The following is a 22,836-nucleotide window of genomic DNA, read 5'->3' as shown; positions in this document are numbered from 1 at the left end:
AATGGTAGCCCACCCATACTGGTCCAGATGGTGTTGACATAATGTTAATCCAAACTTTAGTTTCTGCTTTTATTTTTGAGTTGTGCTGTGTAGCAGTCACTGGAACATTTGGCATGTTAGTAACCCTTAAATATTAAATCTGAGCTCTGGCCCTTCCATAGATGAAGATGTGGGGGGGAAAGCAGGAGAGAGATCTGACTGCTAGGCCCCTGTGTGCTGTCCATCTTTGTGACTGTCTTAGATGGACACTGACAGAGTCTCCAGGCTGCAGGTAGGCTTGAGACCTGGTAAGCTGAGGGACAAGTATTACAGGAATCTGATCGAGCTGCAATGAAAGCATCATGTCACGGTCTAGATTCCATTAGCCCTGCACACATCACTCAAGCAACGATCTCTGATGCAGCTGCTTCCACTGTGCAACTGTTGGTGTGCACTCGTGCTCCTGCTCACCACCACCTCCGTGCAACAGTACAACCTGCAGCTGTCACAATCATTTCAAATCAGAGTTTAACATCTAGCAGTATCATGTCTCTCATGCTCGCTCTCTCTCCCCCCCTCCCCCCTCTCTCTCCCCCCTCCCCCCTCTCTCTCCCCCCTCCCCCCTCTCTCTCCCCCCTCCCCCCTCTCTCTCCCCATCCTCCCCTCTCTCTCTCCTCTTCCCCCCCCCCCAACCTGTGCACACACACTCAATCACACATACACACTCTCATACACATTGTCTCATCACACATTCACTCTTAGTTTCTCTCACACAGACTGACACTTTCTCGCACGCGCACAGAGACACAGACGACACACACACACTTAGTTTCTCTCACTCTCACTCACTCTTATACTCACATATTCAGACACGCACACCTCTCTGTCTCACACACACACATGCAGTCACTCTCTCTCTCACACACACGTATACACTCACACTCTCACTCTCTCACTCTCTCTTACTTTTTTTCACAAACCTCTCTCTCATACTCTTATCATACACACATTCAGACAATCTCTCTGTCTCTCTCACTTGCTCTGTCATGATACTTTCACACTGGTACATACACACATGCATCACCATGAGTTTGATAGCTGGTTTACTGTGGATTTTGATTGTAAGTTGGGGCAAATAAATTCTTTCAATGAAATAATCATAGAATCCTACAGTGTGGAAACAAGCCATTTGGTCCAACAAGTCCATACAGACCCTCTGAAGAGTAACCCACCCAGACCCATTCCCCCTATGCTATTACTCTATATTTCCTCCTAACTAATGCACCTAATCTGAACACAATGGGCAATTTACCTTTGGACTGTGGGAGGAAACCAGAGCACCCGGAGGAAACCCACACAGACACGGGGGGAATGTGTAAACTCCACAGACAGTGTGGAACCCGGGTCCCTGGCTCTGTGAAGCAGCAGTGCTAACCATGTCCATAGATCCCTCAAAGTTGCCACCCAATTTGTTAAGATTGGGTACTGGTGTGCAGGGAGTTATGCTGTGTTGCATCCCTGAATGACCAACCTATACCCAGTGCCAGGTTGGGTGATATGCTGGTGTTAAGATAGTGTATTCTGTGTTGGCTTTCATTAACAGGAGGATTGAGTTTAAGAGTTGCAAGGTTATGCTACAGCTCTATAGAGCCCTGGTTAGACCACACTTGGAATATTGTGTTCCGTTCTGGTGGCCTCATTATAGGAAAGTTGTAGAAGCTTTAGAGAGGGTGCCGAGGGGATTTACCAGGATGCTGCCTGGACTGGAGGGGGCATGTCTTATGAAGAAAGGTTGAGGGAGATAGGGCTTTTCTCATTGGAGTGAAGAAGGTTGAGAGGTGACTTGATAGAGGCGTACAGGATGATAGAGTGGATTGACGGAGACTTTTTACCAGGCGGGAATGGCTATCATGGGGGTGGGTGGGGGGGCATAATTTTAAGGTGATTGGAGGAAGGTTTAGTGGAGATATCAGAAGAAGGTTCTTTACACAGAGAATGGTGGGCGTGTGAAATGCACTGCCAGTGGTGGTAGCAGAGTAAGATACATTAGGGATGTTTAAGTGACTCTTGGTTAGGCATATGGATGATAGTAAAATGAAGAGTACATAGGTTAACTTGATCTAAAGTAGGATAAAAGGTCGGCACAACACTAAGGGCCGAAGGGACTGTACTGTTCTATGTTCTATGAATGGGTAATGGATACTGGCCCAGCCGGTGATACCCAAGTCCTACAAAAATGAAATCCAGTGCACCTTGTAGCCATGGTCAGCATTACTAAGATGGCACATTCTCTCAAGGATATGTCTGAGTGAGGCAGGCAGAAACCATGCAGACCATATTCACAGCTTGTAATTAATCTGTTTAGATTTTTAATTGAGCAATCTTTCATTTGGTCACATGCAGTTAATTCAGAGATTGCCGTTTGTTCTGCAAATTCCACAGGATTCGGTGAGATTATGTTGTTGACATTGTGATTTGTCTGGGCGTTTAAGGTTGCTGAATTTAATATCAATTGAGTAAGTGGCGATAAAATAGTGATCCCTTTTGTCGCTGTTTCTCTGGGTACTGGTGTACAGGGAATGATGCTGTGTTGCATCCCTGGATGACCCAGCGCCACGCTGGGTGATCTGCTGGTCAATGATTCTCCTTGAGATGCCAGTTCTCTTCCCACTTGACCTCATCCTGAAGGATTCTGCAGTGATCCAGCTCCTTTGAATGTTCACCTTTCACCATGTTCCTTCTGTGTGCATCCAATACCCCTGTTTCCTGGTGAAGAGCTGATGCCCAAAATGTCGACTCTCCTGCTCCTTGGATGCTGCCTGCCCGGCTGTGCTTTTCCAGCAACACATTTTTTGACTCTGATCTCCAGCATCTGCAGTCCTCACTTTCTCCCAGGGAACAGATTTGTGGTTGGTGATGGTGCTTTTTGACAATTAAATTCTACACTTTCTCTCATTGGAATTCTACAGGAATAATGATCATTGGAGTGAGGCACCAGACAGCGACACAGGAACCCTCGGTGTGTATGGGTGTTTCAGAAGCGAGGAGAGACTTGTGTCTACATGCTACCCTTCACGATCTCAGGATATCTGAAAACGCTTATTGTCAAAAAGTTACTTTGGAAGTAACGTGATTATTTTGATGTCGGATTTATGCGGAAGAAGAGATGGGCATTGGCCGGAGAAGGTCCAGGCCCAATGAATTGCTTCATGATTCTGTGGTTGCTATAAAGTATGCAGTCAGGACAACCACTTTGTACACCTCAAGATCCCACAAAAGGCAAGAAGATGATTGGTCAGTTAGTCTGTTGGTAGAGGGAGGAATGCTGGTCAAATTCCCAGTAAAGTTGTGAATTATCGATTTCAAGCCATGAAAGAGGATTAGCATCTGAAACAGGCAGATATCTGTTGTGTAAGGATGTAACGGTCTCAGAGAGTTAATGTTGAGGAGTACCACTTTGCCTGTTATGACAATGAGATATAGGTATGTGAACAGAACTGATTATAATCTTGGATGTTGGGTCCCACTCCTCCAAGTCTTTCTGTAATAAATCTCTGTACTAATGTCTATCATATCAACATAATGTGTAACTGGATGTTAACCTGCAATAAACTACAGCTTGCTCAACACTTCAGCATCTTCTAGTTAGACCAGGAATTGGTTCCTTCACTGGACCAAGCAAACCTACCACATGTTGATTTAGTTCCTTCTGCAACATCACAGAGCTGCTATAATGCGAAAGAAGACCATGCAGTTCAGGTGTTGACTCTTAGAGAAATTTAGGCTTGATTCCAAACTCTTACCTTTTCCTCAAATCTTACATGTTTCATTTTTTTAAAAAAAATCATCCAATGCCGTCCTGAATACGTCAATGTCTTCTTGAGTTCAATGCTGGTCTCCTCAAGGTTTGTAAGTATCTCACCCTCTTTGTCCACAGTGTCTTAAAGACAAAGCAGCACCTTTTTGCTGCACTGGAGTACCACTGTCACCTTTACGGGCTTACCTCATTTCGGGCTCCAAATTTCACAGCTTCCTTTTTTAATTCCTCAGTGAGAAACCTAACTAAACCAGGTTTGAAAAATGTCGAGTGCCATGATTGGGTTCCCAGGTGATGAGCAATGGAGACAAGACAGAGGGATCATGCTGCAAACCACCTTCAGGTTGGATGTGCAATTTGCAAAACACTTGATGTCTTTTCCTGTAAACCACTGAGAACATGTGAAAGCTGCAACCGCCATTGTTTCTTCAGAACTTGGACATTTATACAGCTAAACATCTTAGATAGCATCAGAAGGAAAAGACTTGAAGCTCTTTGCAATCACCTGAATTGAGATTAAGCTGGAAAGCAGAGATTGGAAGAGTTGACTGAAAGGATGGTCATGGCAGTGAATCTTTAGATGGTTTTATTTTATTTATTCATTTTTGTGGGATGTGAGCATTGCTGGTTGCCCATCCCTAGTTGCACCTTGAGAAGGTGGTATTGAGCTGCCTTCCTTATACCGCTGCAGTCCGCCTGCTGTGAGTTGACCCACAATGCCGTTAGGGAGGGAATTCCAGGAATTTGATCCAGCGACAATGAAGGAACACTGATATATTTCCAAGTCAGGATGGTGAGTGGCTTTGAGGGGAACTTGCAAGAGGTGCTGTTCCCATATATCTGCTGCCCTGGTCCTTCTAGATGGAAGTGGTTGTGGGTTTGGAAGGTGCAGTTTGAGGAACTTTGGTGAATTTCTGCAATGAATCATGTAGATTCATACTACACGCTGCTACCAGTGAGTGTGATGAATTTGGAGGGAGTGGATGTTGTGCCATTCAAGTGGGATGGTGTCAAGCTTCTTGAGCATTGATGAGGCTGCAGTCATCCAGACAAGTGGGGAGTATTCTATCATACTCCCCACATGAGAAGAGGCTAAGACAAAAGAGTCCCAAGGATTGGGATTAAGGAACCGGAGAGCCTCAGCTATGAGACTGAGGAAATGGGCAGGCTGATGCAGCGATGTCACAATTCACAATTAAAGTGACAACTCAGCAAATTGAGTTCTTAGAATCACGTGGAAGTTGGAAGATAAAAGCCGCAGCTCATCCCCTTGAACCTGTGCCACCACTCAGTTTGAACACGGCCGACCTGTACCTCACTGGTTACACTCCTTTTTGTTCCACATTCAGAGCCGACAGCTCAGTCGGGAATGCACGAAAGCAGTGTCCCTCAATCTGGTTGTTGCGTCCTTGAATGCACAGCCTCACTTCCACCCTGGCACACTTGCAGCCACTTTGAATCATGAGTTTAAAGAAAAATACTCAGTTGGACAAGCTTCAGTTTATCTGGGTTAGCATCTCATTAGCATGCATGCATTTTGACAAAATGTGTAATCATCTATGTGCATCCTGTGAACACTTCCAACGGGGAGTCTAAAACAGAACTGGCAGCATATACACGATATACTTTTGCCCACAAACATTTTATTATTGTTCTGTCACGAGTGTATGGAACTGGGAGGTGGGCTGTGTGTATTAGGATGGCTTCAAGAAAGCCTGTTGAAATATTACACACTTTGAATGGGACTGAAGACAGCGCTGAGCTTTATCCTTTGTATCTCAGAGGTCTCCAATGGCTGCAAACATGGGACTTGTACAATCTGTCAGTCTCTGAGTCTCTCATTGTTTGCATTGTATTTTCTTGGGCAAAAGTGGATTCTTTGAGATGGAATTCACTCAGTCGCACACTTTCGCCTCTTTCTGGAAAGACGGCTCGGGCGGTTTGGAGTCTTTTGAATAATTATGCTTTTGAAAGCAATTTGTTTCTGTCATCGCCTACACCAACATTTCCAATCTACTAATTGCCTCAAATGTAAACACTGAGCTGTGGATGAATTTGTATGCGCACAGCACAAAGTCCCAAGCTATTGCATGTTATGCAATGGTGACTGGAGTTGATAGCTATTGGCAACAGGCAGGGTTCAAGAGCCGAAGGAAAGATCAGGTCAGCCATCATCTTACTGAATGTCAGAGCAGACTGGAGGGGCTGAGTGGCCCACTGTCGGCCCTATTTCTTATGTTCTTCTGACATTCACTCCCAATACACATGAGGACATCTCCAAGTGCTTGAGAAAAAGGCAGTAAAATGGGCAGGAATGTTTAGGGGATTGAATGGAGGCTCACAGATAATGAGAAAGAGAGGACCAGTGGCTGAAAGGGAAACTGATATCCTGCATCACTGTTATACTTCACTTACAACGTTAATCACTTAAATAATAATGTAACTTTACCATAAATAAAACATACTGGCAGCGCGCCTTCTCTCCCTCCCTCCACTGACTACTCGGATATTGCAATAAGATATTAAACTTTGGGTATTTCAGGAATATCTTCCTGCTGATTCATTAAGGTGACAGTTGAAACAAAGTTGCTGAGTGTTCAAGCTAAGCAAGTTCTAGACTGTTAGGCTGAGCAGCCGTTTAGAGACAAACTTCTGATTCCTCTCTCGACTGGGATCCATCTTTGCCTCCTTACTTTTCAAGTTGTTTTGGCTCGGGCCAACCGTTTTAATAATGACTTGAACTCCCTGAACCAGGTTTGCCTCTCAAGTGCTGTGGAGTTACCTGCTTTGCTGTTCGGAATTACATTCTGACTTTTACACTGCCTTGTAGCCATGGGTCAGATTTAACAGTTTGTAAATTTAATATGGGAGCAATTGGTGGGAAAATGTCATAGCCTTTTTACAGCCACTGTGAAAGCGATTTGAAACATGCAGGGATAATGCAGCAGTCAATGGCTGTGCTGTCTTTTTATGTTTGTTGTTCTAGTTCTGTGTGTTACAATGTGAGAACGTATTTCTCCTGACATTACTTGAGCGGCAAGCAAATTGATTTCATTCAGTCTTATATCTTTTGAGTGCTGTCCCAGCCCACAGTCCGTGCCTCAGCGTGATCTTCACCCACGGACCAATCAGGATCGGGTGCTCTCGAAACAGCGCTCCTCTGCCTTTCCCCCTTTTTAAATGCTGCCCATAAATCTGCTTCCACCAATTGGCCGCTGGTCACCAACCCCATCAGCCCAACGCTGGTGTGTGCAAAACGAAACAAAATAAAGCCGTGAAACAAAAACAAATAGCTGAAAAAGCTCAGCAGGTCTGGCAGCATCTGTGCAGAGAAATCAAAGTTAACGTTTTGGGTCCGGTGACCCTTGCTCAGAAATAAACTGGTTGGTGACGTTCTGTTGTAGTAAAGGAACTAGCTGTAAGCTCTTCCTATTAATCCATTCACCAATAAATATGCCCCTCATCTGAAGCAACGATTTCAATATCTCCTTCTCGCTTTAATCTAGTTTTGTAGGGGTTGGGCATAAGCAATCGCCTATATCTTCATTCCAGAAAGTCACAGCTGACCAGCTTAACATGGCTCCTCAATATTGGCCTCTGATCTCCCTGCCTTTCACTTACCATTGGCTCTGACCGTACACTGTGATCCCTGACCCATGTGGTTATGCTTTATGTGCAACTCTGCACTGTCAATGTCAGCTAGAGGAATTTGACAATAATCATAGTGACACTTAAGCTTGCAGGTGCGTACCTTCCAACATGGGTAACTGGTTAATTCGCAGGAGCTGGACTAGCATAGACCATTAGGGCCGAATGGCCTGTTCCTATGTTAGTCATTTGTTGTAATTAACAGCTACAGAGTTTGGGAAACCAGAGTGGGACAGGAGATTAGAGGTCAGGTTTACTTTCCTGTGATCTAACTTATAGATGACCTCGGTCGCAATCCAGTTTTCCTGAGATTTATCAAAGAATGCATTTTGACTCAATCTATTTTGACATGTACAACACACCAGGGCAGGTGGGATGTGAACCTGGGCCTCCTGTCTCGAAAGGAGGGACACTACCTATGCACCGCAAATCCCTAGTTCTTGTGGGCATAAGCCTACCTCGTGAAACTGTTAGTAATTCACAGTCAGATGGTAAAACACTCAGGCTGGTTTGTGCGGATAATAAAACATTAGGTTGTGTGCAGGCTGGGATTCAGAGAGTGCAGCCATGGGAGAGGAAGCCTTGCTCTATACCTCGCTAGCTAACTAGCATACTAGCTCTACACCTCCGCTCTACATCTCGGTAGCTAGCACACTAGCTCTACACCTCCGCTCTACACCTAGCTAACTAGCACACTAGCTCTACACCTCTGCTCTACACCTCGCTAGCTAGCTAGCACACTAGCTCTACACCTCCGCTCTACACCTCGCTAACTAGCACACTAGCTCTACACCTCGCTAGCTAGCACACTAGCTCTAAACCTCTGCTCTACACCTAGCTAACTAGCACACTAGCTCTACACCTCTGCTCTACACCTCGCTAGCTAACTAGCACACTAGCTCTACACCTCTGCTCTACACCTCGCTAACTAGCACACTAGCTCTACACCTCTGCTCTACACCTCGCTAGCTAGCACACTAGCTCCACACCTCCGCTCTACACCTCGCTAACTAGCACACTAGCTCTACACCTCCGCTCTACACCTCGCTAGCTAGCACACTAGCTCCACACCTCCGCTCTACACCTCGCTAACTAGCACACTAGCTCTACACCTCCGCTCTACACCTCGCTAACTAGCACACTAGCTCTACACCTCTGCTCTATACCTCGCTAGCTAGCACACTAGCTCCACACCTCCGCTCTACACCTCGCTAACTAGCACACTAGCTCTACACCTCCGCTCTACACCTCGCTAACTAGCACACTAGCTCTACACCTCCGCTCTACACCTCGCTAGCTAGCACACTAGCTCTACACCTCCGCTCTACACCTCGCTAGCTAGCACACTAGCTCCACACCTCCGCTCTACACCTCGCTAACTAGCACACTAGCTCTACACCTCCGCTCTACACCTCGCTAGCTAGCACACTAGCTCTACACCTCTGCTCTACACCTCGCTAACTAGCACAATAGCTCTACACCTCCGCTCTACACCTCGCTAGCTAGCACACTAGCTCTACACCTCGCTAACTAGCAAACTAGCTCTACACCTCCGCTCTACACCTCGCTAGCTAGCACACTAGCTCTACACCTCCGCTCTATACCTCGCTAGCTAGCACACTAGCTCCACACCTCCGCTCTACACCTCGCTAACTAGCACACTAACTCTACACCTCCGCTCTATACCTCGCTAGCTAGCACACTAGCTCTACACCTCTGCTCTACACCTCGCTAACTAGCACACTAGCTCTACACCTCCGCGCTATACCTCGCTAACTAGCACACTAGCTCTACACCTCCGCGCTACACCTCGCTAACTAGCACACTAGCTCTACACCTCCGCTCTACACCTCGCTAACTAGCACACTAGCTCTACACCTCCGCTCTACACCTCGCTAACTAGCACACTAGCTCTACACCTCCGCTCTACACCTCGCTAGCTAGCACACTAGCTCTACACCTCCGCTCTACACCTCGCTAGCTAGCACACTAGCTCTACACCTCCGCTCTACACCTCGCTAGCTAGCACACTAGCTCTACACCTCTGCTCTACACCTCGCTAGCTAGCACACTAGCTCTACACCTCCGCTCTACACCTCGCTAGCTAGCTAGCACACTAGCTCTACACCTCCGCTCTACACCTCGCTAGCTAGCTAGCACACTAGCTCTACACCTCTGCTCTACACCTCGCTAACTAGCACACTAGCTCTACACCTCCGCTCTATACCTCGCTAGCTAGCACACTAACTCTACACCTCCGCTCTATACCTCGCTAGCTAGCACACTAGCTCTACACCTCCGCTCTGCACCTCGCTAGCTAGCACACTAGCTCTACACCTCCGCTCTACACCTCGCTAGCTAGCACACTAGCTCTACACCTCCGCTCTACACCTCGCTAGCTAGCTAGCACACTAGCTCTACACCTCTGCTCTACACCTCGCTAACTAGCACACTAGCTCTACACCTCCGCTCTATACCTCGCTAGCTAGCACACTAGCTCTACACCTCCGCTCTATACCTCGCTAGCTAGCTAGCATACTAGCTCTACACCTCCGCTCTACACCTCGCTAGCTAGCACACTAGCTCTACACCTCCGCTCTACACCTCGCTAGCTAGCTAGCACACTAGCTCTACACCTCTGCTCTACACCTCGCTAACTAGCACACTAGCTCTACACCTCCGCTCTATACCTCGCTAGCTAGCACACTAGCTCTACACCTCCGCTCTAAACCTCGCTAGCTAGCTAGCACACTAGCTCTACACCTCTGCTCTACACCTCGCTAACTAGCACACTAGCTCTACACCTCTGCTCTACACCTCGCTAGCTAGCACACTAGCTCCACACCTCCGCTCTACACCTCGCTAGCTAGCATACTAGCTCCACACCTCCGCTCTATACCTCGCTAACTAGCACACTAGCTCTACACCTCCGCTCTACACCTCGCTAGCTAGCACACTAGCTCCACACCTCCGCTCTATACCTCGCTAACTAGCACACTAGCTCTACACCTCCGCTCTACACCTCGCTAGCTAGCACACTAGCTCTACACCTCCGCTCTACACCTCGCTAACTAGCACACTAGCTCTACACCTCCGCTCTACACCTCGCTAGCTAGCATACTAGCTCTACACCTTCGCTCTACACCTCGCTAGCTAGCTAGCACACTAGCACTACACCTCTGCTCTACACCTCGCTAACTAGCACACTAGCTCTACACCTCCGCTCTATACCTCGCTAGCTAGCACACTAGCTCTACACCTCCGCTCTATACCTCGCTAGCTAGCACACTAGCTCTACACCTCTGCTCTACACCTCGCTAACTAGCACACTAGCTCCACACCTCCGTTCTACACCTCGCTAACTAGCACACTAACTCTACACCTCCGCTTCACACCTCGCTAGCTAGCACACTAGCTCTACACCTCCGCTCTACACCTCGCTAGCTAGCACACTAGCTCCACACCTCCGCTCTACACCTCGCTAACTAGCACACTAGCTCCACACCTCCGCTCTACACCTCGCTAGCTAACTAGCACACTAGCTCCACACCTCCGCTCTACACCTCGCTAACTAGCACACTAGCTCTACACCTCCGCTCTACACCTCGCTAGCTAGCATACTAGCTCCACACCTCCGCTCTACACCTCGCTAACTAGCACACTAGCTCCACACCTCCGCTCTACACCTCGCTAACTAGCACACTAGCTCTACACCTCCGCTCTACACCTCGCTAGCTAGCATACTACCTCCACACCTCCGCTCTACACCTCGCTAACTAGCATACTAGCTCTACACCTCTGCTCTACACCTCGCTAGCTAGCACACTAGCTCCACACCTCTGCTCTACACCTCGCTAACTAGCACACTAGCTCGACACCTCCGCTCTACACCTCGCTAGCTAACTAGCACACTAGCTCCACACCTCCGCTCTACACCTCGCTAACTAGCACACTAGCTCTACACCTCCGCTCTACACCTCGCTAACTAGCACACTAGCTCTACACCTCCGCTCTACACCTCGCTAACTAGCACACTAGCTCTACACCTCCGCTCTACACCTCGCTAGCTAACTAGCACACTAGCTCTACACCTCCGCTCTACACCTCGCTAGCTAACTAGCACACTAGCTCTACACCTCCGCTCTATACCTCGCTAGCTAGCACACTAGCTCTACACCTCCGCTCTACACCTCGCTAGCTAGCACACTAGCTCTACACCTCCGCTCTATACCTCGCTAGCTAACTAGCACACTAGCTCCACACCTCCGCTCTACACCTCGCTAACTAGCACACTAGCTCTACACCTCCGCTCTACACCTCGCTAACTAGCACACTAGCTCTACACCTCCGCTCTACACCTCGCTAACTAGCACACTAGCTCTACACCTCCGCTCTACACCTCGCTAGCTAACTAGCACACTAGCTCTACACCTCCGCTCTATACCTCGCTAGTTAGCACACTAGCTCTACACCTCCGCTCTACACCTCGCTAGCTAACTAGCACACTAGCTCCACACCTCCGCTCCACACCTCGCTAACTAGCACACTAGCTCTACACCTCCGCTCTATACCTCGCTAGCTAGCACACTAGCTCTACACCTCCGCTCGATACCTCGCTAGCTAACTAGCACACTAGCTCCACACCTCCGCTCTACACCTCGCTAACTAGCACACTAGCTCTACACCTCCGCTCTATACCTCGCTAACTAGCACACTAGCTCTACACCTCCGCTCTACACCTCGCTAACTAGCACACTAGCTCTACACCTCCGCTCTACACCTCGCTAACTAGCACACTAGCTCTACACCTCCGCTCTACACCTCGCTAGCTAACTAGCACACTAGCTCTACACCTCCGCTCTACACCTTGCTAGCTAGCACACTAGCTCTACACCTCCGCTCTATACCTCGCTAGCTAGCACACTAGCTCCACACCTCCGCTCTACACCTCGCTAACTAGCACACTAACTCTACACCTCCGCTCCACACCTCGCTAGCTAGCACACTAGCTCTACACCTCCGCTCTACACCTCGCTAACTAGCACACTAGCTCTACACCTCCGCTCTACACCTCGCTAACTAGCACACTAGCTCTACACCTCCGCTCTATACCTCGCTAGCTAGCACACTAGCTCCACACCTCCGCTCTACTCCTCGCTAACTAGCACACTAGCTCTACACCTCCGCTCTACACCTCGCTAGCTAGCACACTAGCTCTACACCTCCGCTCTACACCTCGCTAACTAGCACACTAGCTCTACACCTCCGCTCTACACCTCGCTAACTAGCACACTAGCTCCACACCTCCGCTCTACACCTCGCTAGCTAGCACACTAGCTCCACACCTCCGCTCTACACCTTGCTAGCTAGCACACTAGCTCCACACCTCTGCTCTACACCTCGCTAACTAGCACACTAGCTCTACACCTCCGCTCTACACCTCGCTAGCTAGCACACTAGCTCTACACCTCCGCTCTACACCTCGCTAACTAGCACACTAGCTCTACACCTCCGCTCTACACCTCGCTAGCTAGCACACTAGCTCTACACCTCCGCTCTACACCTCGCTAACTAGCACACTAGCTCTACACCTCCGCTCTATACCTCGCTAACTAGCACACTAGCTCTACACCTCCGCTCTACACCTCGCTAGCTAGCACACTAGCTCTACACCTCTGCTCTATACCTCGCTAACTAGCACACTAGCTCTACACCTCCGCTCTACACCTCGCTAACTAGCACACTAGCTCTACACTTCCGCTCTACACCTCGCTAGCTAGCTAGCACACCTGCTCTACACCTCCGCTCTATACCTCGCTAGCTAGCACACTAGCTCTACACCTCCGCTCTACACCTCGCTAACTAGCACACTAGCTCTACACCTCCGCTCTACACCTCGCTAGCTAGCACACTAGCTCTACACCTCCGCTCTACACCTCGCTAGCTAGCACACTAGCTCTACACCTCCGCTCTACACCTCGCTAGCTAGCTAGCACACTAGCTCTACACCTCTGCTCTACACCTCGCTAGCTAGCACACTAGCTCTACACCTCTGCTCTATACCTCGCTAACTAGCACACTAGCTCTACACCTCCGCTCTATACCTCGCTAGCTAGCACACTAGCTCTACACCTCCGCTCTATACCTCGCTAACTAGCACACTAGCTCTACACCTCTGCTCTACACCTCGCTAGCTAGCTAGCACACTAGCTCTACACCTCTGCTCTACACCTCGCTAGCTAGCACACTAGCTCTACACCTCCGCTCTACACCTCGCTAACTAGCTAGCACACTAGCTCTACACCTCCGCTCTATACCTCGCTAACTAGCACACTAGCTCTACACCTCTGCTCTACACCTCGCTAGCTAGCACACTAGCTCTACACCTCTGCTCTACACCTCGCTAGCTAACTAGCACACTAGCTCTACACCTCTGCTCTACACCTCGCTAGCTAACTAGCACACTAGCTCCACACCTCCGCTCTACACCTCGCTAACTAGCACACTAGCTCTACACCTCTGCTCTACACCTCGCTAGCTAGCTAGCATACTAGCTCTACACCTCCGCTCTACACCTCGCTAGCTAGCACACTAGCTCTACACCTCTGCTCTACACCTCGCTAACTAGCACACTAGCTCTACACCTCCGCTCTACACCTCGCTAGCTAGCTAGCATACTAGCTCTACACCTCCGCTCTACACCTCGCTAACTAGCACACTAGCTCTACACCTCCGCTCTACACCTCGCTAGCTAGCACACTAGCTCTACACCTCCGCTCTACACCTCGCTAACTAGCACACTAGCTCTACACCTCCGCTCTACACCTCGCTAGCTAGCACACTAGCTCTAAACCTCTGCTCTACACCTAGCTAACTAGCACACTAGCTCTACACCTCTGCTCTACACCTCGCTAGCTAACTAGCACACTAGCTCTACACCTCTGCTCTACACCTCGCTAACTAGCACACTAGCTCTACACCTCTGCTCTACACCTCGCTAGCTAGCACACTAGCTCCACACCTCCGCTCTACACCTCGCTAACTAGCACACTAGCTCTACACCTCCGCTCTACACCTCGCTAGCTAGCACACGAGCTCCACACCTCCGCTCTACACCTCGCTAACTAGCACACTAGCTCTACATCTCCGCTCTACACCTCGCTAACTAGCACACTAGCTCTACACCTCTGCTCTATACCTCGCTAGCTAGCACACTAGCTCCACACCTCCGCTCTACACCTCGCTAACTAGCACACTAGCTCTACACCTCCGCTCTACACCTCGCTAACTAGCACACTAGCTCTACACCTCCGCTCTACACCTCGCTAGCTAGCACACTAGCTCTACACCTCTGCTCTACACCTCGCTAACTAGCACACTAGCTCTACACCTCCGCTCTACACCTCGCTAACTAGCACACTAGCTCTACACCTCCGCTCTACACCTCGCTAACTAGCACACTAGCTCTACACCTCCGCTCTACACCTCGCTAGCTAGCACACTAGCTCTACACCTCCGCTCTACACCTCGCTAGCTAGCACACTAGCTCCACACCTCTGCTCTACACCTCGCTAACTAGCACACTAGCTCTACACCTCCGCTCTACACCTCGCTAGCTAGCTAGCACACTAGCTCCACACCTCCGCTCTACACCTCGCTAACTAGCACACTAGCTCCACACCTCCGCTCTGCACCTCGCTAACTAGCACACTAGCTCTACACCTCCGCTCTACACCTCGCTAGCTAGCACACTAGCTCTACACCTCCGCTCTACACCTCGCTAGCTAGCACACTAGCTCTACACCTCCGCTCTACACCTCGCTAGCTAGCACACTAGCTCTACACCTCTGCTCTACACCTCGCTAACTAGCACACTAGCTCTACACCTCCGCTCTACACCTCGCTAGCTAGCACACTAGCTCTACACCTCTGCTCTACACCTCGCTAACTAGCAAACTAGCTCTACACCTCCGCTCTACACCTCGCTAGCTAGCACACTAGCTCTACACCTCCGCTCTATACCTCGCTAGCTAGCACACTAGCTCCACACCTCCGCTCTACACCTCGCTAACTAGCACACTAACTCTACACCTCCGCTCTATACCTCGCTAGCTAGCACACTAGCTCTACACCTCTGCTCTACACCTCGCTAACTAGCACACTAGCTCTACACCTCTGCTCTACACCTCGCTAACTAGCACACTAGCTCTACGTCTCCGCGCTATACCTCGCTAACTAGCACACTAGCTCTACACCTCCGCGCTACACCTCGCTAACTAGCACACTAGCTCTACACCTCCGCTCTACACCTCGCTAACTAGCACACTAGCTCTACACCTCCGCTCTACACCTCGCTAACTAGCACACTAGCTCTACACCTCCGCTCTACACCTCGCTAGCTAGCACACTAGCTCTACACCTCCGCTCTACACCTCGCTAGCTAGCTAGCACACTAGCTCTACACCTCTGCTCTACACCTCGCTAGCTAGCACACTAGCTCTACACCTCCGCTCTACACCTCGCGAGCTAGCTAGCACACTAGCTCTACACCTCCGCTCTACACCTCGCTAGCTAGCTAGCACACTAGCTCTACACCTCTGCTCTACACCTCGCTAACTAGCACACTAGCTCTACACCTCCGCTCTCCACCTCGCTAGCTAGCACACTAGCTCTACACCTCCGCTCTACACCTCGCTAGCTAGCACACTAGCTCTACACCTCCGCTCTACACCTCGCTAGCTAGCACACTAGCTCTACACCTCCGCTCTACACCTCGCTAGCTAGCACACTAGCTCTACACCTCCGCTCTACACCTCGCTAGCTAGCACACTAGCTCTACACCTCCGCTCTACACCTCGCTAGCTAGCTAGCACACTAGCTCTACACCTCTGCTCTACACCTCGCTAACTAGCACACTAGCTCTACACCTCCGCTCTATACCTCGCTAGCTAGCATACTAGCTCTACACCTCCGCTCTACACCTCGCTAGCTAGCACACTAGCTCTACACCTCCGCTCTACACCTCGCTAGCTAGCTAGCACACTAGCTCTACACCTCTGCTCTACACCTCGCTAACTAGCACACTAGCTCTACACCTCCGCTCTATACCTCGCTAGCTAGCACACTAGCTCTACACCTCCGCTCTAAACCTCGCTAGCTAGCTAGCACACTAGCTCTACACCTCTGCTCTACACCTCGCTAACTAGCACACTAGCTCTACACCTCTGCTCTACACCTCGCTAGCTAGCACACTAGCTCCACACCTCCGCTCTACACCTCGCTAGCTAGCATACTAGCTCCACACCTCCGCTCTATACCTCGCTAACTAGCGCACTAGCTCTACCCCTCCGCTCTACACCTCGCTAGCTAGCACACTAGCTCCACACCTCCGCTCTATACCTCGCTAACTAGCACACTAGCTCTACACCTCCGCTCTACACCTCGCTAGCTAGCATACTAGCTCTACACCTCTGCTCTACACCTCGCTAGCTAGCTAGCACACTAGCACTACACCTCTGCTCTACACCTCGCTAACTAGCACACTAGCTCTACACCTCCGCTCTATACCTCGCTAGCTAGCACACTAGCTCTACACCTCTGCTCTACACCTCGCTAACTAGCACACTAGCTCCACACCTCCGCTCTACACCTCGCTAACTAGCACACTAACTCTACACCTCCGCTTCACACCTCGCTAGCTAGCACACTAGCTCTACACCTCCGCTCTACACCTCGCTAGCTAGCACACTAGCTCCACACCTCCGCTCTACACCTCGCTAACTAGCACACTAGCTCCACACCTCCGCTCTACACCTCGCTAGCTAGCACACTAGCTCTACACCTCCGCTCTACACCTCGCTAGCTAACTAGCACACTAGCTCCACACCTCCGCTCTACACCTCGCTAACTAGCACACTAGCTCTACACCTCCGCTCTACACCTCGCTAGCTAGCATACTAGCTCCACACCTCCGCTCTACACCTCGCTAACTAGCACACTAGCTCCACACCTCCGCTCTACACCTCGCTAACTAGCACACTAGCTCTACACCTCCGCTCTACACCTCGCTAGCTAGCATACTAGCTCCACACCTCCGCTCTACACCTCGCTAACTAGCATACTAGCTCTACACCTCTGCTCTACACCTCGCTAGCTAGCACACTAGCTCCACACCTCTGCTCTACACCTCGCTAACTAGCACACTAGCTCGACACCTCCGCTCTACACCTCGCTAGCTAACTAGCACACTAGCTCCACACCTCCGCTCTACACCTCGCTAACTAGCACACTAGCTCTACACCTCCGCTCTATACCTCGCTAACTAGCACACTAGCTCTACACCTCCGCTCTACACCTCGCTAACTAGCACACTAGCTCTACACCTCCGCTCTACACCTCGCTAACTAGCACACTAGCTCTACACCTCCGCTCTACACCTCGCTAGCTAACTAGCACACTAGCTCTACACCTCCGCTCTATACCTCGCTAGCTAGCACACTAGCTCTACACCTCCGCTCTACAACTCGCTAGCTAACTAGCACACTAGCTCCACACCTCCGCTCTACACCTCGCTAACTAGCACACTAGCTCTACACCTCCGCTCTATACCTCGCTAGCTAACTAGCACACTAGCTCCACACCTCCGCTCTACACCTCGCTAACTAGCACACTAGCTCTACACCTCCGCTCTATACCTCGCTAACTAGCACACTAGCTCTACACCTCCGCTCTACACCTCGCTAACTAGCACACTAGCTCTACACCTCCGCTCTACACCTCGCTAACTAGCACACTAGCTCTACACCTCCGCTCTACACCTCGCTAACTAGCACACTAGCTCTACACCTCCGCTCTACACCTCGCTAGCTAACTAGCACACTAGCTCTACACCTCCGCTCTATACCTCGCTAGCTAGCACACTAGCTCTACACCTCCGCTCTACACCTCGCTAGCTAACTAGCACACTAGCTCCACACCTCCGCTCCACACCTCGCTAACTAGCACACTAGCTCTACACCTCCGCTCTATACCTCGCTAGCTAGCACACTAGCTCTACACCTCCGCTCGATACCTCGCTAGCTAACTAGCACACTAGCTCCACACCTCCGCTCTACACCTCGCTAACTAGCACACTAGCTCTACACCTCCGCTCTATACCTCGCTAACTAGCACACTAGCTCTACACCTCCGCTCTACACCTCGCTAACTAGCACACTAGCTCTACACCTCCGCTCTACACCTCGCTAACTAGCACACTAGCTCTACACCTCCGCTCTACACCTCGCTAGCTAACTAGCACACTAGCTCTACACCTCCGCTCTACACCTCGCTAGCTAGCACACTAGCTCTACACCTCCGCTCTATACCTCGCTAGCTAGCACACTAGCTCCACACCTCCGCTCTACACCTCGCTAACTAGCACACTAACTCTACACCTCCGCTCCACACCTCGCTAGCTAGCACACTAGCTCTACATCTCCGCTCTACACCTCGCTAACTAGCACACTAGCTCTACACCTCCGCTCTACACCTCGCTAACTAGCACACTAGCTCTACACCTCCGCTCTATACCTCGCTAGCTAGCACACTAGCTCCACACCTCCGCTCTACTCCTCGCTAACTAGCACACTAGCTCTACACCTCCGCTCTACACCTCGCTAGCTAGCACACTAGCTCTACACCTCCGCTCTACACCTCGCTAACTAGCACACTAGCTCTACACCTCCGCTCTACACCTCGCTAACTAGCACACTAGCTCCACACCTCCGCTCTACACCTCGCTAGCTAGCACACTAGCTCCACACCTCCGCTCTACACCTTGCTAGCTAGCACACTAGCTCCACACCTCCGCTCTACACCTTGCTAACTAGCACACTAGCTCTACACCTCCGCTCTACACCTCGCTAGCTAGCACACTAGCTCTACACCTCCGCTCTACACCTCGCTAACTAGCACACTAGCTCTACACCTCCGCTCTACACCTCGCTAGCTAGCACACTAGCTCTACACCTCCGCTCTACACCTCGCTAACTAGCACACTAGCTCTACACCTCCGCTCTATACCTCGCTAACTAGCACACTAGCTCTACACCTCCGCTCTACACCTCGCTAGCTAGCACACTAGCTCTACACCTCTGCTCTATACCTCGCTAACTAGCACACTAGCTCTACACCTCCGCTCTACACCTCGCTAACTAGCACACTAGCTCTACACTTCCGCTCTACACCTCGCTAGCTAGCTAGCACACTAGCTCTACACCTCCGCTCTATACCTCGCTAGCTAGCACACTAGCTCTACACCTCCGCTCTACACCTCGCTAACTAGCACACTAGCTCTACACCTCCGCTCTACACCTCGCTAGCTAGCACACTAGCTCTACACCTCCGCTCTACACCTCGCTAGCTAGCACACTAGCTCTACACCTCCGCTCTACACCTCGCTAGCTAGCTAGCACACTAGCTCTACACCTCTGCTCTACACCTCGCTAGCTAGCACACTAGCTCTACACCTCTGCTCTATACCTCGCTAACTAGCACACTAGCTCTACACCTCCGCTCTATACCTCGCTAGCTAGCACACTAGCTCTACACCTCCGCTCTATACCTCGCTAACTAGCACACTAGCTCTACACCTCTGCTCTACACCTCGCTAGCTAGCTAGCACACTAGCTCTACACCTCTGCTCTACACCTCGCTAGCTAGCACACTAGCTCTACACCTCCGCTCTACACCTCGCTAACTAGCTAGCACACTAGCTCTACACCTCCGCTCTATACCTCGCTAACTAGCACACTAGCTCTACACCTCTGCTCTACACCTCGCTAGCTAGCACACTAGCTCTACACCTCTGCTCTACACCTCGCTAGCTAACTAGCACACTAGCTCTACACCTCTGCTCTACACCTCGCTAGCTAACTAGCACACTAGCTCCACACCTCCGCTCTACACCTCGCTAACTAGCACACTAGCTCTACACCTCTGCTCTACACCTCGCTAGCTAGCTAGCATACTAGCTCTACACCTCCGCTCTACACCTCGCTAGCTAGCACACTAGCTCTACACCTCTGCTCTACACCTCGCTAACTAGCACACTAGCTCTACACCTCCGCTCTACACCTCGCTAGCTAGCTAGCATACTAGCTCTACACCTCCGCTCTACACCTCGCTAACTAGCACACTAGCTCTACACCTCCGCTCTACACCTCGCTAGCTAGCACACTAGCTCTACACCTCCGCTCTACACCTCGCTAACTAGCACACTAGCTCTACACCTCCACTCTACACCTCGCTAGCTAGCACACTAGCTCTACACCTCCGCTCTACACCTCGCTAACTAGCACACTAGCTCTACACCTCCGCTCTACACCTCGCTAACTAGCACACTAGCTCTACACCTCCGCTCTACACCTCGCTAACTAGCACACTAGCTCTACACCTCCGCTCTACACCTCGCTAACTAGCACACTAGCTCTACACCTCCGCTCTACACCTCGCTAACTAGCACACTAGCTCTACACCTCCGCTCTACACCTCGCTAACTAGCACACTAGCTCTACACCTCCGCTCTACACCTCGCTAACTAGCATACTAGCTCTACACCTCCGCTCTACACCTCGCTAGCTAGCACACTAGCTCCACACCTCGCTTGATGGTTGGAAACTGAGTGCTTGTGAGTGTCAACACTGGCCCATCACCACCACCGTTTTGTGAACGGTCTCAGTGCCAGGTGGACATCCGGCACTGATGGGAATCTCTGCGTTCCTGACCAGGTGACCCACAGCCCCTTACACACTCAGTCCCTGCAATCCCGAGTCACCTGAAAAGACGAATAACTCTGTGCCATCTGTGATCTGTTTGAGGGGATTGCCTTGTGCTCTCAAACCCCTGATCAATGATTCCATTTTCTGTTTATCTTGCAGAGTGGAAAAGTTTAATGGCTTTCAGGTAGAGGCCAGCAAGAGACAATAAAGATGAACACAGTAACCTCCATGGACAGACACATTCAGCAGACGAACGATCGGCTGCAGTGTATAAAACAGGTAAGGCGACAAAATCTTTGACCGTGTTTCTGTGCTCTCAGCTGATTCCAATTTATTCTCCACAAGCAGCTTATTGAAGGTTGAGGGTAATCTCTCAGGATCAGGTTGATACTGAATACAGATCCTCCCTGGATCTGAGTGGCCACGTAGCAGTTTGATCAGAATCCTTTTTATATTCATGACATTGGCATCCTCAAAAAGACTTCTATTATAATCCAAAGCTTTGTAAACAAGCAACAAAATGGTACAACTTATTTCTCATTTTCAAATAAATGCTCCAAATAGTTCAGTACGTACACTGCTTCATCTGGAACTGAGCCAAAACCCAGTTCTGGTAACAAACTCTTCAATACAACTTGTCCGTGCCATCCTATATAAATCTCGTCCCATTTGCCAGCATTTGGCCCATATCCCTCTAAACCCTTCCTATTCACATACCCATCCAGGTGCCTTTTAAATGTTGTAATTGTACCAGCCTCCACCACTTCCTCCGGCAGCTCATTCCATACACGTACCACCCTCTATGTGAAAAAGTTGTCCCTTAGGTCTCTTTTATATCTTTCCCCTGTCACCCTAAACTTATGCTGTCTGGATTTGGACTCCCAGTACACTGGGGATAGACCTTGACTATTTACCCTATCCATGCCCCTAATGATTTTGTAAACCTCTGTAAGATCACCCCTTTGATACTCCAGGGAAAACAGCCCCAGCCTATTCAGCCTCTCCCTATAGCTCAAACCCTCCCACCCTGGCAACATCCTTGTAAATCTTTTCTGAACCCTTTCAAGTTTGACAACATCTTTCCTATAGAATTGAACGCAATGCTAACCAATGTCCCGTACAGCCGCAACATGACCTCCCAACTCCTGTACCCAATGCACTAACCAATAAAGGAAAGCATATCAAACGCCACCTTCACTATCCTGTCTACCTGTGACTCCACTCTCAACAAACAATGAACCTGCACTCCAGGGTCTTTTTATTCAGCAACACTCCCCCGGACCTTACTATTTCGTATAAAAGTCCTGACCTGTTTTGCCTTTCCAAAAGCCAGCACCTTGCATTTATCTAAATTAATGTCCTTTCAGTTTGCACTGCTAAGACCAGTGCACTAAACCTGAACTGTAACGCTTTCTGTTAGTGGTTTTTTTGATGTTGAGATAACAAACCCAGCCTGATCTCACAGTGCGCACAGCTCAATGGAAGGAAATTCGATCCCACTCTGTTGGCTGCACTTAAAAGTATGAAAGCACTTATGCAGATGATAAAGATCCCAAGTTTGATCCCTGATCTGTGTTGAATTGTCTCCATCTGCCAGATTACAAAGGGCAGTGAGCGGGTCAGCCAGGGTTC

At 50.0% G+C, this 22,836-nt stretch overlaps 1 protein-coding gene across 15 annotated transcripts in view; it reads left to right on the top strand.

Moving 5' to 3' along the window:
* The window catches only part of zmiz1a (zinc finger, MIZ-type containing 1a), a 445,305-nt gene that overhangs the window by 220,141 nt on the left and 202,328 nt on the right, over window positions 1–22,836 (top strand). For all 15 annotated transcript variants that reach the window (XM_087982374.1, XM_087982371.1, XM_087982364.1 and 12 more), the window contains one exon: window positions 21,364–21,483. In XM_087982374.1, the coding sequence (XP_087838500.1) occupies window positions 21,415–21,483 (69 nt within the window). In that variant the 5' untranslated portion in view covers window positions 21,364–21,414. The remainder of the gene's footprint in view (window positions 1–21,363; window positions 21,484–22,836) is intronic.

Source organism: Chiloscyllium plagiosum, unplaced genomic scaffold (genome assembly GCF_037043375.1).
Source record: "Chiloscyllium plagiosum isolate Xiang-an unplaced genomic scaffold, Cpla_swu_hap1 HiC_scaffold_43, whole genome shotgun sequence".
Lineage (NCBI taxonomy): Eukaryota > Metazoa > Chordata > Chondrichthyes > Orectolobiformes > Hemiscylliidae > Chiloscyllium > Chiloscyllium plagiosum.
The sequence above is the reverse complement of the archived record's forward strand: the minus strand, read 5'-3'. Positions and strand labels throughout refer to the sequence as shown.